The 13,650-nt window shown below is 37.4% G+C and overlaps 1 protein-coding gene across 2 annotated transcripts in view; it reads right to left on the bottom strand.

Annotated features, from left to right (window-relative positions):
* NELL1 (neural EGFL like 1) overlaps nucleotides 1-13,650 on the bottom strand; it is a 963,285-nt gene that overhangs the window by 13,813 nt on the left and 935,822 nt on the right. For both annotated transcript variants that reach the window (XM_017858414.1, XM_017858423.1), the window contains one exon: nucleotides 3,461-3,654. In XM_017858414.1, the coding sequence (XP_017713903.1) occupies nucleotides 3,461-3,654 (194 nt within the window). The remainder of the gene's footprint in view (nucleotides 1-3,460; nucleotides 3,655-13,650) is intronic.

Raw genomic sequence — 13,650 nt, 5'->3', positions numbered from 1 at the left:
AGCGCAGTATTGGGGTGGGAGTTACCCGATTTTCCAGGTGTTGTGTGTCTCAGTTCCCCTGGCTAGGAAAACGGATTCCCTTCCCCCTTGCACTTCCAGGTGAGGCGATGCCTCGCCCTGCTTCAGCTCTCGCTGGTCAGGCTGCAGCAGCTGACCAGCACCGATTGTCCGGCACTCCCTAGTGAGATGACCCCAGTACCTCAGTTGAAAATGCAGAAATCACCGGTCTTCTGTGTCGCTCGCGCTGGGAGTTGGAGACTGGAGCTGTTCCTATTCGGCATCTTGCTCCGCCCCTCCCATTATTTTCAATTTACATTATCTTTGTTGTTTAAATATTTCTGATCGAGGTTGGTTGAATCCAAGAATGTAAACCAACTATGCTTCCCCTTTCTGCATTATCACAGCAAATTTTTCATAGCTCTAGCGTATATGACAAGTGGTTGTTTGTGTATCCATTTCCGTCTTCATCTCCACGATCTGCAACATAAATACAACTACTCATACTAAAATACTACATTTCATGGAAACGAATAAGCTGGAGATGTCACTACCTTCCCATGTAGCATAGCAGAAACTAAAGATGTCTTCCTAAAGTCCTGGACAAATTTATGAATGGAAGAGCCACAGATGGGTATCTATGAAAAGAAGCTGGCCTGTAACCAAGATTTAGGGATCAATCTGAGAGAGACAACCATTTTTCTTCTGGGTTTCTGTGGTTTAAATAATGCTGGAGGGACATAAGTTTTAAGCTGTGCAGCAATCTTTCTGTACCTAATTAACTAGGTGGTCTAAAGATGCACAAAAACATTGTCACTGCCAAGGAAGTGCATAGCATTTAAACAAAAGCCCAAATCCATTTATGCCAGCCTAGCTTCATCATTGAACTCTATTCATCTGTGGACATGTTTCAAGGCCTTTTTTTCAATTACCACGAAACACTAGTAGCTAACCTGGTGTGCTGACTCTCAAAGGGGAAAGTAGCTTCTTAAAAGAATTTTAACTCTACTTCTTTCAGCAGTAAGCCTTGACCTTTTGTTGGTTTGTGTAATTCTGTTGTTGCATAGTTTGATGGTATTTAAATTTGAAAAGTCAAGGATATGATTGAAAAGATAGTACTTTATACCCCAACCTTGATTTTATTTCTTAGCTTCCAAGATGATGCCATTATAGTCATCCATTTGGATGTGTAAGTATTGGAGATATTTCTTATCAAATTGAAATAGAGCACTTTCAACTTCAAATAATAGAAACAAACAAGGAGGGCCACAAACAGTTCATTTTATAATGGTGACTTACAGAATCTGATTTAGGATTCTTAATTCAGCTCCTAAACCAGGCTCTCTTCCTCCTCCACAGCCTCTGGGAAACTGTGCTATAAATGGGAAATGAGTACATGTAGAACACAAACAAACAAAAGTTTTATGTACAGAAATCTGCCTGTACTTTATTCAGAAATTGGGGTGGTTTGCAGTGAAGGTGCATCATATTAACAAAATTAGATTACAAGAATTGCTTATCCCCTGTGGCAATTTCAGTCTAATTCTCATAAGACTTAGGAAACACTTTAGGACTCAAAACAGAATAATAAATTTAGATTGCTTGGATTATTAACACAGTTAATTAAAGAAGCTCTGGGAAATTTTCAATGATTAGTAAGTTCCCTGCTTCATTATGGCTTAAATAAAATAAAAACTGAAAGAAGAATTTTACTCTCATACTAGTCAAGACTCCACTAATGTCCTTTGCCTATTTCCCAGGGACTGGGGACCTAGAAAGCCCAAAAAGGATGTGGGGATATGTAATGATCATCCTCAAAAGTTTAATAACACAACATTTTCTTGAAATGATCTAGCAAAGAATTCATCCCGATTCTGCTGGCTGAATGGCAGACCTAATTGCCATCCTCTTCCATAAAGAATTATGGAAATATTCTGACCCACGATGAGATTTTTCTTCTCTTAAAAAATTTTGCCCTTTGAGTCAGCACCATGTAGTTAAATATTATACTTAATAACTTCAAAACCCCTTGAGGGAATATCTCACCAGTCACTAAGATACAAGGAAGTACATGGAATCTAGTTGAAAGTTGAGAGTCGAAAGTCTGAGTTGAAAGTCTGAACTCAGTCAAGTTAGATTTCCAGTTACCTAATTAGTTTAAAATACACCAATAAATATCATCTGTAGAGTGTTACAAGACATCTGACAAGATGGAAAAACTATGAACTCTGAGCCAAGCAAGTGGTGTTCAAGTCACAGCTTAGACATTTATATCTCTAATATTTACGGCAAGTTACTTTACCCCATGGAAATTCAGTTTCACTGTCTTTTAAAGTAGTGTTGTAAAAGGTAAACATGCTGCTGCTTTTTTTAAATTTCAGAGTGGCTGAAAGATAGCAAGTGCTCCAATAAGGGAAAACAAACCTAGATTGGAGTGTGGGAAACTAGGTTTAAGTGAAAGGGGAAAAAACAGGTGTTGGGGGTAATGATCTAGCACTTGATAACATGGCCCTCCTAACTAGGTGGCCCCAGGTCTGTGAATATGTGGCAGGTGAAGGCAAGTGGATGAACTGGATGATTTCTTAAGGCTCATTTCATTTCTGTTTCTTGGGAGCACACTGGGAATTTATCAGGAGACTTGGCTCTCTAAGAGGCTACTAAGCAAGTAATTTCTCTTGGTTCCCATGCCCATAAAGCTCAAGATTAAATAGTCTCATCCCAACAGACATAGACATACAAGGCAAGAGCTACAGTAGAGCAATAACAAAGGAAAATAAATAGGCAAGATCAATAAAAGAAAAAATAAAACACAAAGAGATCAAACACTTTAATAGATCCATTTTGCAAAGCATAAAGCAAAACCAAATGATGACAGAATTTTATTTTCATAAGCATTAAACTCACTCCCAAACAACTTAATATAAGGAATGGCCCATCACTGAGAATAACAAAGAAGACATCAATTTCTAAGAGTCCTCATACTATCATTATCATTTGTTCAAAATGAAAATTCACCTGTCTCAGCACTGGATGCAAGTTTGTTGGCCTTGCTTTTCTAGATGATGTCATAAAGTGAGCAAGTTCATGCAGGTGGTTATTTTAGGCAAGGAGTCGTTTTAATCAGCAAGTTTGTATAAGTGTGGGATGAGGGCTCATTAAAACTCTCACCCAACCAACCTTAAAGGCACGGTAGGCTTTCAGTGGGAGGACTATCATTGGCTTTTCTGCCCTGCTTCCCCTTCCCTGAAGTTCCTTTTCAATCTCACACCTCACTTTCCACTAAGAACACAATCAATTCAAAGCAGGTTTCCCTTAGCATCATCATTAGCTGTAGTGTAGGTAAGAACAGAAGCCTGTTTGGGAACTACAGTCAACAGCCTGAGGGAGAGAGGTAGGGAGGCAGAAAAGTGAGGGAAGAAGAGAAAGAACAGTTTCAATTTCTGCTGCACCACATCAGCCTCACCTTGCAGGAGCAGACAGAACACCTGTCTTCTTTCAAGGTCCACACCTGGCCATTGCGCTTCAGCCCCCCTTCATGAGGACAGTCACCAGAGCAGGAGGGCCCAGAGGGGCAGAGACAGTCAAAGCCCCCTGCCAGGTTGATGCAGGCAGAATCGTTCCAACAGGTGTGAGTTCTTAAGGCACATTCATCGATGTCTGCAATATAGAAGCACAGAGGCTTAGAATCTAGCCAAGGGAACTGAGAGAACAAACAACCATCACTTACAGTAGCATTAACTAACATCATTGACCGTTTACCTTGTGCCAGGTACTGTGCCAAGCTATTCACATGCATTATCTCATTTACACTGCAAGTCAGTTCTGCTCTGTGTGGGAGGATCTGTCCTTATTCCTATTCTGCAAATAATGGAGCTGAGGTTTATAGACTTAAATAATATGACCATTGTCATACAGCTAGTGAGTGGCTGATCTGAGACCCAAACCTACAGCTAGCTGCCCGACTCCAATTACTAAAACATCCACTAGCAGTTAGGAAGTTCTCTTAGGATATTCTTAAGAACGATTTTATCCAGAGGCCATAAACACTGTTAATTCATTAACAGTATGCATATACCCCCATGCAGATCTGAGTCTTTTAGAAAAGATGTGAATATATTAGCCACTGAGTAGGAACAAGTGGGCAATTTGGGCAACCTTGAGACAATTAGACTGCTCCTAGATCCTACCACCAAGGTTTGAAGGAAGTGGGAACAATTCTTGGTAGGTGCCTTTTATAATCAAAGTCTTACTATCGTAATGGCCAGGAGAATATTTGCCCATGCATAAAAAATAATATCAGAGCTACATGGATGGATGCTGATGAAAGACATAAATATACTGTCCTGCTCTTTATAGACAGTCAAGAATGGAATAAAAACATAAATCCAGTCAGCCCATTCTGACATTTAAAGCTTGAGCAACCTTAACAACATCTCAAACACAAACCTGTCCAACCCTGGCTTAAGTCCTTCCCCAAAAGGCATTCCATTACCTTACAAAATACCTGATTCCACCTTTGAATAACTCTTTTGAAAATGTCTCCCTTAAACTGAGATGAAATATATTACTGAGTAACTTCTACTCATTGGTAGAAGTACTGAGGCTTAGTGTCTGAGACCATTCAGGAAGTGTCTACTAGTTTACTTGGTTTTGGTCTATCTGCTATGCGTAAGTTTCTTTGCACATGATGCAATACAAAGTAGATGACATTAAGAAATTCTAATATTTCTAGAAGATACTTTTTTCCCAAGATCTACTTTTTGGCTTTGTCTTACCAATATTAGCTTTAGTCAAGACATTTCATTAGTGAACAATGATTTCTCCTTTGAAAATTACAGAAAAGATCCCAAATTAAGATGCCGGTATGTCAAGTCAACTAAAATCAAGGCTCACTATATCTGCTCACTGTTACTAGTCATGCACACCCCATTCTAAGTGTATTTCTATTTGAACATATTGTGCTCCTTTCATATAGCCTCTCTTATCTCTTCAATCTTCTTTCATTTCTCTTATTCTTCTCAACTAAAAGGAGTTTTAAATGTGGGAGTATGGTGACCAATGTTTTGAAACCAAGCTCTTACTTTTTAGTTGAGTGCTTACTATGCATTAGTCATTTTGCACATAACAGTTGTATATTCTTTGACATGTTACTTTGTTTTTCTCTCATTTATCTTCTATATACACTATACCCACCCAATGTATGGTCTTCCAAAAACTGTAAACCCAGCATAGCATATAAATGTCATCTAACACTTCAGTCGTTATCTTGTGTGTTCCCTCCCTTTTCATTCAAAAGCAATGAATACAAAATTTCAGTTTAACAGAAGGAATAAATTCAAGAAGATCTGTTGTCAAACATGATGACTGTAGTTGATAACAAGGTATTGTATTCTTGAAAATTGCTGAGAATATTTTTGTCACAAAAAATAAGTGTATAATGTGTATATATATATGTGTGTGTGTGTGTGTGTGTGTGTGTGTATATAATGTAGCTTGATTATTTAGCCATTCCAGAATGTATTCCTATTTCAAAACATCATGTTGTATACCATAAATATATATAAAATGTATTTGTTAACAGAATTTTTTTAAAAAAGCAATGAGAGATCCACAAAGAGACCATATTATTTCCTGTGAAGCAACTGTGTCTTAAAACATGTTTTTTCTTATTATGAGAGTACTCTCTCTCTTTACTTTTTCTTGGCCTATAGGGAATAACATAAGTTATAAATTAATTAATTGATAAGTACTTTCCTTCCTGTACTATTTTCACTCCTACACAGTCTTAAGAATTCAGGTTAAGCATCACCATCTCTTATATGGCAAGACAGTTACTACAGATTTTTTGCTTTCTCTGTACCTTATACACAATTCTATCCTTGCATTCACCTCTCAGGAGTTACATGTTTAATATGTCTACCTCCAGAGAGAGTGAGCTCATTGAGGGCAGACACTAAATTTTATTTCTCTTTCTCTCCCCAGTGCCGAGTATAACAGAATACTATATGGATGTTCAATGTATTTATTCAATTTAACTTTCTTAGGAAATCCACAGACTGAGACTATTATAATGCCTACTTTGCCAAAATTCGGTCTCTAGAGTGTTCAATAAGCATAAGGCATAATCACAACTCTGCCCTTCAGGGAACACATTTTGTTGTTGAGTTCTCATCTGTGAAGGCCCTTGGGTCTAATTTAAAGTAGAAAAAAATACGGCAAATTAGTAACCACATTGGAGAAGGGGCAATGCCCTGCCCCTTGCCCAGGAAAAAAAACATTTGATTTTCTGTCAAATGCTTGAGAACAAGAGCAGAGGAAGCATTAACAAATGGCTCCAGAAATTGTCTGGAAGTATAATTTCAACCCACCTACCACCAGTGGCTACAAAAGGGTCTGTAATTTATGGCTTTCTCTAAAATAATCTCTAAATTGACAACTAATGCCCAGCTATATTATGCTTTTAAAATATTTGGTTATTTTGCATTTACAAAGTTGCAAATATATTGGTAGTGATTTTCTCTCATAAATTAAGAAGTCTGAGCATAAAGATAAACATACCTATTGTGCACAATAAATACAGGGCACAAAACCAGGATTTGCTTTCACTTCTCCAGAATGAAAAGATTTCACAGTTGAATATAGGACCATATTGCCTACAGAGTTCCATGTAATTGCTTTACTTATGATACAGAAATCTAATTCTGCTTCCATGCAATTTAACAGATTTATGGAAAGCCAGATGTTAGCAATTATGGAAACCAACATTATTCATATTCTTAGTAATACAGACCTGTTTGCTCTGCACAAAGCCAACTTAATCTATTATACATATCCCAAGGCATCCAACGGGAAGAGGCACCCTATTTACATATTGCAACTGTTGTTCTCTGCTGAGCAAACACAAAGTTATTCACCCATGAGACTTACCCAAATCATTAGTCAGGCCTCCCAATGACAAACAGGCAGTGAAATAAAATTAGACCAAGTTTTGAGTATTTTGTACTCGAATCTATGATCATTAGAACGTACTTGTTTTTTCTTATTGTAAATAATGGCTGACTATGATCTCTCTGTGTTTCTTCTTATAAATTCATTAGTTAAATGCTTCATGCTTGAATGAATTTTTTTTCAATAAAATTCCATGGCTAAGCTTGCATTTGAACTAATTTTCTTGCATTAGCATTTTCACAGTTTCTGAAAGCTGTTATTATTGTACTCACTTTTGCTCTTTAAAAAAGTCTAGTTGTGCCAAGTCAATCTGCTTTCATCTTTGATGTGAGGTTTTTAGGTTACTTGGGCATGTAAGAAAATATAATTCAGAGATGTTTAGATCAGCAGCAATCAAACCAATCCCAATCTAGACACAATTTTCCTACCCTTCAAGACAAATGGCTCTGCAGAAGTTTTAATAGCATAACCACTGTATTAGTACTTGCCTCGGGAGCTAACACGTCTACAGGTTGATTTCAAAAATCAAAGGAAACATTTTACCAATAGTTTGGTAACAGGTTAAAGGAATGAACTTTTTCATTACTCCATATTCTTCTTTCCTGAATAACTTTTACAGCACAACTAGTCTTATTTTCAAACTCAAAACAGGTGATGTGTCAGAAAACAAAATTTTACCTAGGGTTGGAAGATACAGCTGTGTGTGTGTTCCTACTTGGAAATCATTATGAGTGGCTCAGAAATGAGAACAGAGCTTGGGGGTTTATTAATGACAGACAAACTAGAGCACAGATCCCTCTCCAATAGCTAAAGCAGTATTGCTTTTTTTTTTTTTTTTTTTACAGTGGCAGAGAAAATTATGGGGGGAAATATATGCATTACACATTAGCAAAATAAGTAAAATAATCAAGTAGCAAAATCTGAAGTCTGATGTAACTTGCAAAATAAAAGGCTAACGAAATTTGAACCTGCACAATAAATTTCAAATCCAGGATAAGAGGTGGCAGCCATGCTCTATCATGTGCTGGCCATACCACACTTGGATATTGTGTTCCCTTTAGCACACAGACTATGAAGAATGAGGTTGACACAGTTAGAACACATCAGAAGAGATCCATTAGTGTGATGAGGGGATCAAACTCATCTCACTTTGGCAAAACACAAGATGTTCAGTCTGAAAAGACAAAGACTAAAGGAAGAGATAAGTGAGCGACAGCTTCATCTATTTGAGATGCTGCTATGTATCTTTTAGGAAGAATTTTCAATACCCCTTTAGCATTAACTCTTCACTCACTGTTCCAGCCCCAAGCCTTTCCTGAGTCAGGAAGAAACCGTTTCCTATGGTGTTCCCTTGTTTGGGGTATAATTTTGTTACTCTGCAATGAATCTTCCCCTTTCTTTTAATTAAGGAGACTCTCTCTTTTGACAAAGGAAAAATAAAACACTGTTTTGGCTCACTATTTCCTTGATCCAGATTTTATTTCCTAGTATCTGCAATTAGCAGCTATCCCCATTTACTCATTTTCATTCTCCCTTGAATGTGTGTAAGCTTCCGTGGGACCCTCTTCTCAAAGGCTAAATCTTGAAGTCTCTCATAACCACTTGTTTGCAAAATCATCGCTCTTGCTTAAAAAATATTATAACAAATATTGTTATTATTTCAGTCTAAGAGTTCTCTCTGTGACTCTTCTGGAATATAATATTGCCCTCTTCATCCTGTTACCTCTTCATTAGTCACTAGTACTCATCAATGAGTAAATGAATTCCCTGCATATTTATTGAACATCTACTCTATGCCAGATACACTGCTAAGTGCTGGGGATACAATGGTCCAAGAAGCCAGATATAGTCCTATGAGTATTGACTTTATAATTATCTCTCATTAAAAAAAATTATTTGTATATCCTAAGTTTCCATGTCTGATCCTTTCTTCCCTTTCTCCTTAGTAGAAGAAGTATAGCATACCAATTGAAAGCTTAAGCTTTGTAATCCAGAAACTGTGGATACCAGTTTTCCTGGCACTGAGGGAGTTTCTGAGATAGTTGACTTTCAGCGTTAAAACTGAGCAAGTTCCAGCCACATAGGGACAAGTGAGTCAACTTTGTCCCAGTCCCATCCCTATAATTTATTAGTTGTATGATTCTAAAAATTTACCTAACATCTCTGAGTCTTGGTCCCATTATGTGAAAAATTTAGACAAAAATATACCCCATAGAATCATTTGGGTAAATACATGATATGCTTGTCATGTAATAATTGCTCAAAAATGATTAGTCACTATTATTGTTGATCTTGTTCCTATTGTTTCTATAAATTTTCTCTCATAGATTTAACCTCATTTAATGAATTCCACTCTCCCATCTCTTCAGGACAGATACTCAAACATACTCAAATCTGCACCACCAGTCCTGATCTCTTATGATGCAGCCAGCCCACACATTCATCGATTTGCCAAGGATTTCCATGTGAATTCTGAATTCTCACACGAATTCACATGGGTTTTTTGTTTGTTGTTTGTTTGCTTGTTTGTTTGAGACAGAGTCTCACTCTGCCGCCCAGGCTGAAGTGCAGTGGCGTGATCTCGGCTCACTGCAAGCTCCTCCTCCCAGGTTCAGGCCATTCTCCTGCCTCAGCCTCCCAAGTAGGTGGGACTACAGGCGCCTGCCACCATGCTCAGCTAATTTTTTGTATTTTTAGTAGAGATGGGATTTCACCGTGTTAGCCAGGATGGTCTCAATCTCCTGACCTCATGATCCGCTCACCTCAGCCTCTCAAAGTACTGGGATTACAGGTGTGTTCACATAGTTTTGATTAGTACATTGGCTAGCCATACCCAGAAATGTTAACATTAAACGCTTTCTCTGAGCCTTAATCTGATGTTAAGTGAAACACGTGGAAAAACAATTTTCTTACACTGCATGAACTTGCTTTGGTCACTAATTACATTTTATTTATAGGATGTACAAATTTAGGTGTTTTACTGTAGATGAAGAAAAGTTTCTTCTGAATTAATCAAGTTGGTTTACTTTCTGCTATGAACAAATCATACTTCTTTAGTGATTAAATCTGCTTAAAATCAATACAGTTCTGACCAGCAGAGAGAATAAATAAAAAATCTATAAATATTGAAATACTTGCTGTTTAAAGAGAGTTTTACTGCACAGAGGCTACAGTATTGATGTCAACAACCCACGATTTATATGTTTTTATATATCTGCTTATGAGTAGGAGGGTGGTTTGTATTATTGCTGCAATCTACTAAATGACTAATACTAGGCCATACACATTCCATTGTTATAGCCATTATATTGTTTATGTCTTTAACAAAATTTCATCCTTTGCTGAAAAGAATTACTTTCCCTGCATTTTAATTTTATGCTGCCTACGTCAGCTTTATATTTTCTTGTATGCTTAGCTGTAAGCGTTCTCTTTTCTATCTTCCTTACCCATTCACATTTGTAAGATTCTGGTCTTATCTTTGTGTCTCTCATAGTAGCTTTTACAGTGTCTTTCACCCAATAAGAAATGCATAAACATTTGTTAAGTTTAGATTTGGTGGAGCTGTGATTGAAAAAGAACCCTTGCTTTTGGATGGGCTCAGGCTTCTCTTTGGTAAAATTTAGGAGCTATATAAAATGTTTTCTAAGATCTTGTCCATTTCCAATTTGAGATGATAACTTTTCATCTATGTAAGGCTGAGCTTGTAATTCAAGTGTTAGAATATGAGTGGTGACAGAAGAAGAACAGAATAGAGGTGAAGGAAAGAACTAGCCTTCGGACAACAAATGCATTTCTTAGAATTAAACAGTTCTCTTGGACATTCCATAATTATTGAAACATTTCTCCTCTCCCTTAATGAGCATTTGCAAGCAAGTGCCAATGAGGGGAAGCAACAAAGGAAGAAGCATGTTTTTCCTTTCTGCATTGAAGCCTTGGCAATGTAATCCTTGGTGACAAATACACATGGTGAATCCAGCCAAGGTGAAAACCAAAACTAACTCTCTATTTTGACAGATCATTCTCTTAAGCAAGTTGTCAGATGAGGAATTATTTCTTCTCTCTTCTATGCCAAGGAAAGGTCTTAGGCAGAGGGAGGTTACAAAGTAATTTCATTCACTACAAAAGGCATCCTGCAATTTACACAGAAGTCAAAGGTCTAACAACATTGTCAATGCAGCAATTCTCAAACCAGGTCTTAATATAAACAACAGGAGGGTCAGATTACAGGAGCTAGGAATTCCAGGTCCTTTCAAGCATATTATTTATTATTTCCTTTCACCGCCCTGCATATTGTAGTTCCAAACTTCTAAGGGCTAGTCAAGGCTTTTCCAAAAACTATGCCCTAGTAGGGGAGTTAAGACATTGATCAAGAACAGTAATTTGAACCACCGTTCCAAGAAGGGCAGCATCTTCAGAGAACACAAACAAGCTAATTAATGAATCTTTATTTGATCTCATGGTGTCTTTTCTTGGAGGATTTTATCCCTTTGAATCTTGATCCTCTCTTCATATTTCTTCTATAAAATGCTAAACAGCTGGTTTGGTAAAACAGTTCTGGGGCTTCCGCCTATTTTGAAAGGAAGATTCTCTGAAAAGATCCACAAGGCCTTTGTGGGGACAAGGGAAAAGGAAGCACAGAGTAGGAGACTTGAGTCCACTGCTGTAGACTTTGGAGGATCAAATTCTCTTTAATTTAAATTAGTCTTTTTTTCTGTAGTTCTTACCCTAAGGAAGGTAAAACCATATACACCAAAACTAAGTTGGTTTCCAAGGAAAATCAAAGTAGGTGACTAACAAAGGTCCTATCCATGACTGAACACTTGTCAGACTCCTCTGAGCAGACTCTCTGATAAATGATTTTGTCCACCCCATTAACCAACCCTCATTAAAAGACTCAAACAAACACTAACATTTTTTCTAATGACTCAAGGTCACATCACCAGGATGGGAATTCCAAACCCCATAAGTTTCTTCCTGGAAAAGGTAAAGGCTGCCAAAATAATTTACTGTTCGTTTCAGCCAACACTTGAAAATAGGACCCCTCTCCTAGTCTCTGTGGAAGAGTTGAGTCTAACTTCCACAAGTGCCACTTAGCAAATTCAGGTGAGTTTCACATGAAAAACCTACCCTTTCAGCTTTTTGTAAATTCCACTTTCCTGACTCATGTTCAAGCCCCTGCCTCACTCTCTTTCTACTCCTTTATTCACCCTTTAAAACACCCAGTCATTTCTGCACAAATTGAAGTTCATTTCTGTTTACATTGGGCCCTCTTCCCTATTGCAATAGTTTATTAGGGATTAAAATCTGTTCTTACTAGTGTCCACCTTTGGCAGTCTTTCATATTTACCTTTGTACAATCTTTAATACTGCTGGTATCTTTAATGCCACTCAGGGTGCCAGATTACAAATAAAAAGATTCTGACAGTTCAACCCTGGTTGAGCCCAGCTTATCAGGATGAGTTGCAGATGGGGGCCAATGTATTCATTAATAAGAAAAATGATTGCTCTGAGAATCTTTATAAATTCACTTTTCAGCAAATGTTGATTTGCTGTGTCAGACACCATTCTAGGAATTGGGAATATGATAGCAAGTAAAACAGACACAATTCCTGCTCTTGGAAGGTTAAGACTTAATAGGGGAAAACGACAGATTCATGTATCTTTCATGTATCTTCCTCAAGAACCTGCAGATGGTTTGCTATCCTGGCCACCCAAGGTACTTTTATTGAATTATGATTAATTAACACATTTTGATGTAACAGAGATTCCTCTTTTGTTATGCATAATAATAATACCTTAGTAAACTCTTATACATCATACTCTTTAGAGTTTTCAAAATCATTTCAAATTCATGATATAATTTGTCCTTACAGAATACTCAGAATGTTCGTATCAATATCATTGTCAATTAACCAAACTGAGGGTCACTTAAATGATCACTGCTTTTCAAACATTTCTTTTTTTTTTTTTTTACATTCATATACATATACTGTTATTATTATTATTATTATACTTTAAATTCTAGGGTACATGTACACAATGTGCAGGTTTGTTACATATGTATGCATGTGCCATGTTGGTGTGCTGCACCCATTAACTCGTCATTTACATTAGGTATATCTCCTAATGCTATCCCTCTCCCCTACCCCCTCCTCACAATAGGACCCTGTGTGTGATGTTCCCCTTCCTGTGTCCAAGTGATCTCATTGTTCAATTCCCACCTATAAGTGAGAACATGTGGTATTTGGTTTTCTGTTCTTGTGACAGTTTGCTGAGAATGATAGTTTCCAGCTGCATCCATGTCCCTACAAAGGACACGAACTCATCCATTTTTGTGGCTGCATAGTATTCCATGGTGTATATGTACCACATTTTCTGAATCCAGTCTGTCACAGATGGACATTTGGGTTGATTCCAAGTCTTTGCTATTGTGAATAGTGCTGCAATAAACATACGTGTGCATGTGTCTTTATAGCAGCATGACTTATAATCCTTTGGGTATATCCCGAGTAGTGGGATGGCTGGGTCAAATGGTATTTCTAGTTCTAGATCCTTGAGGAATTGCCATACTGTTTTCCATAATGGTTGAACTAGTTTACAGTCCCACCAACAGTGTAAAAGTGTTCCTATTTCTCCACATCCTCTCCAGCACCTGTTGTTTCCTGACTTTTTAATGATTGCCATTCTAACTGGTGTGAGATATAG

The sequence above is a fragment of the Rhinopithecus bieti genome, unplaced genomic scaffold (genome assembly GCF_001698545.2).
Source record: "Rhinopithecus bieti isolate Rb0 unplaced genomic scaffold, ASM169854v2 scaffold_2350, whole genome shotgun sequence".
Lineage (NCBI taxonomy): Eukaryota > Metazoa > Chordata > Mammalia > Primates > Cercopithecidae > Rhinopithecus > Rhinopithecus bieti.
The sequence above is the reverse complement of the archived record's forward strand: the minus strand, read 5'-3'. Positions and strand labels throughout refer to the sequence as shown.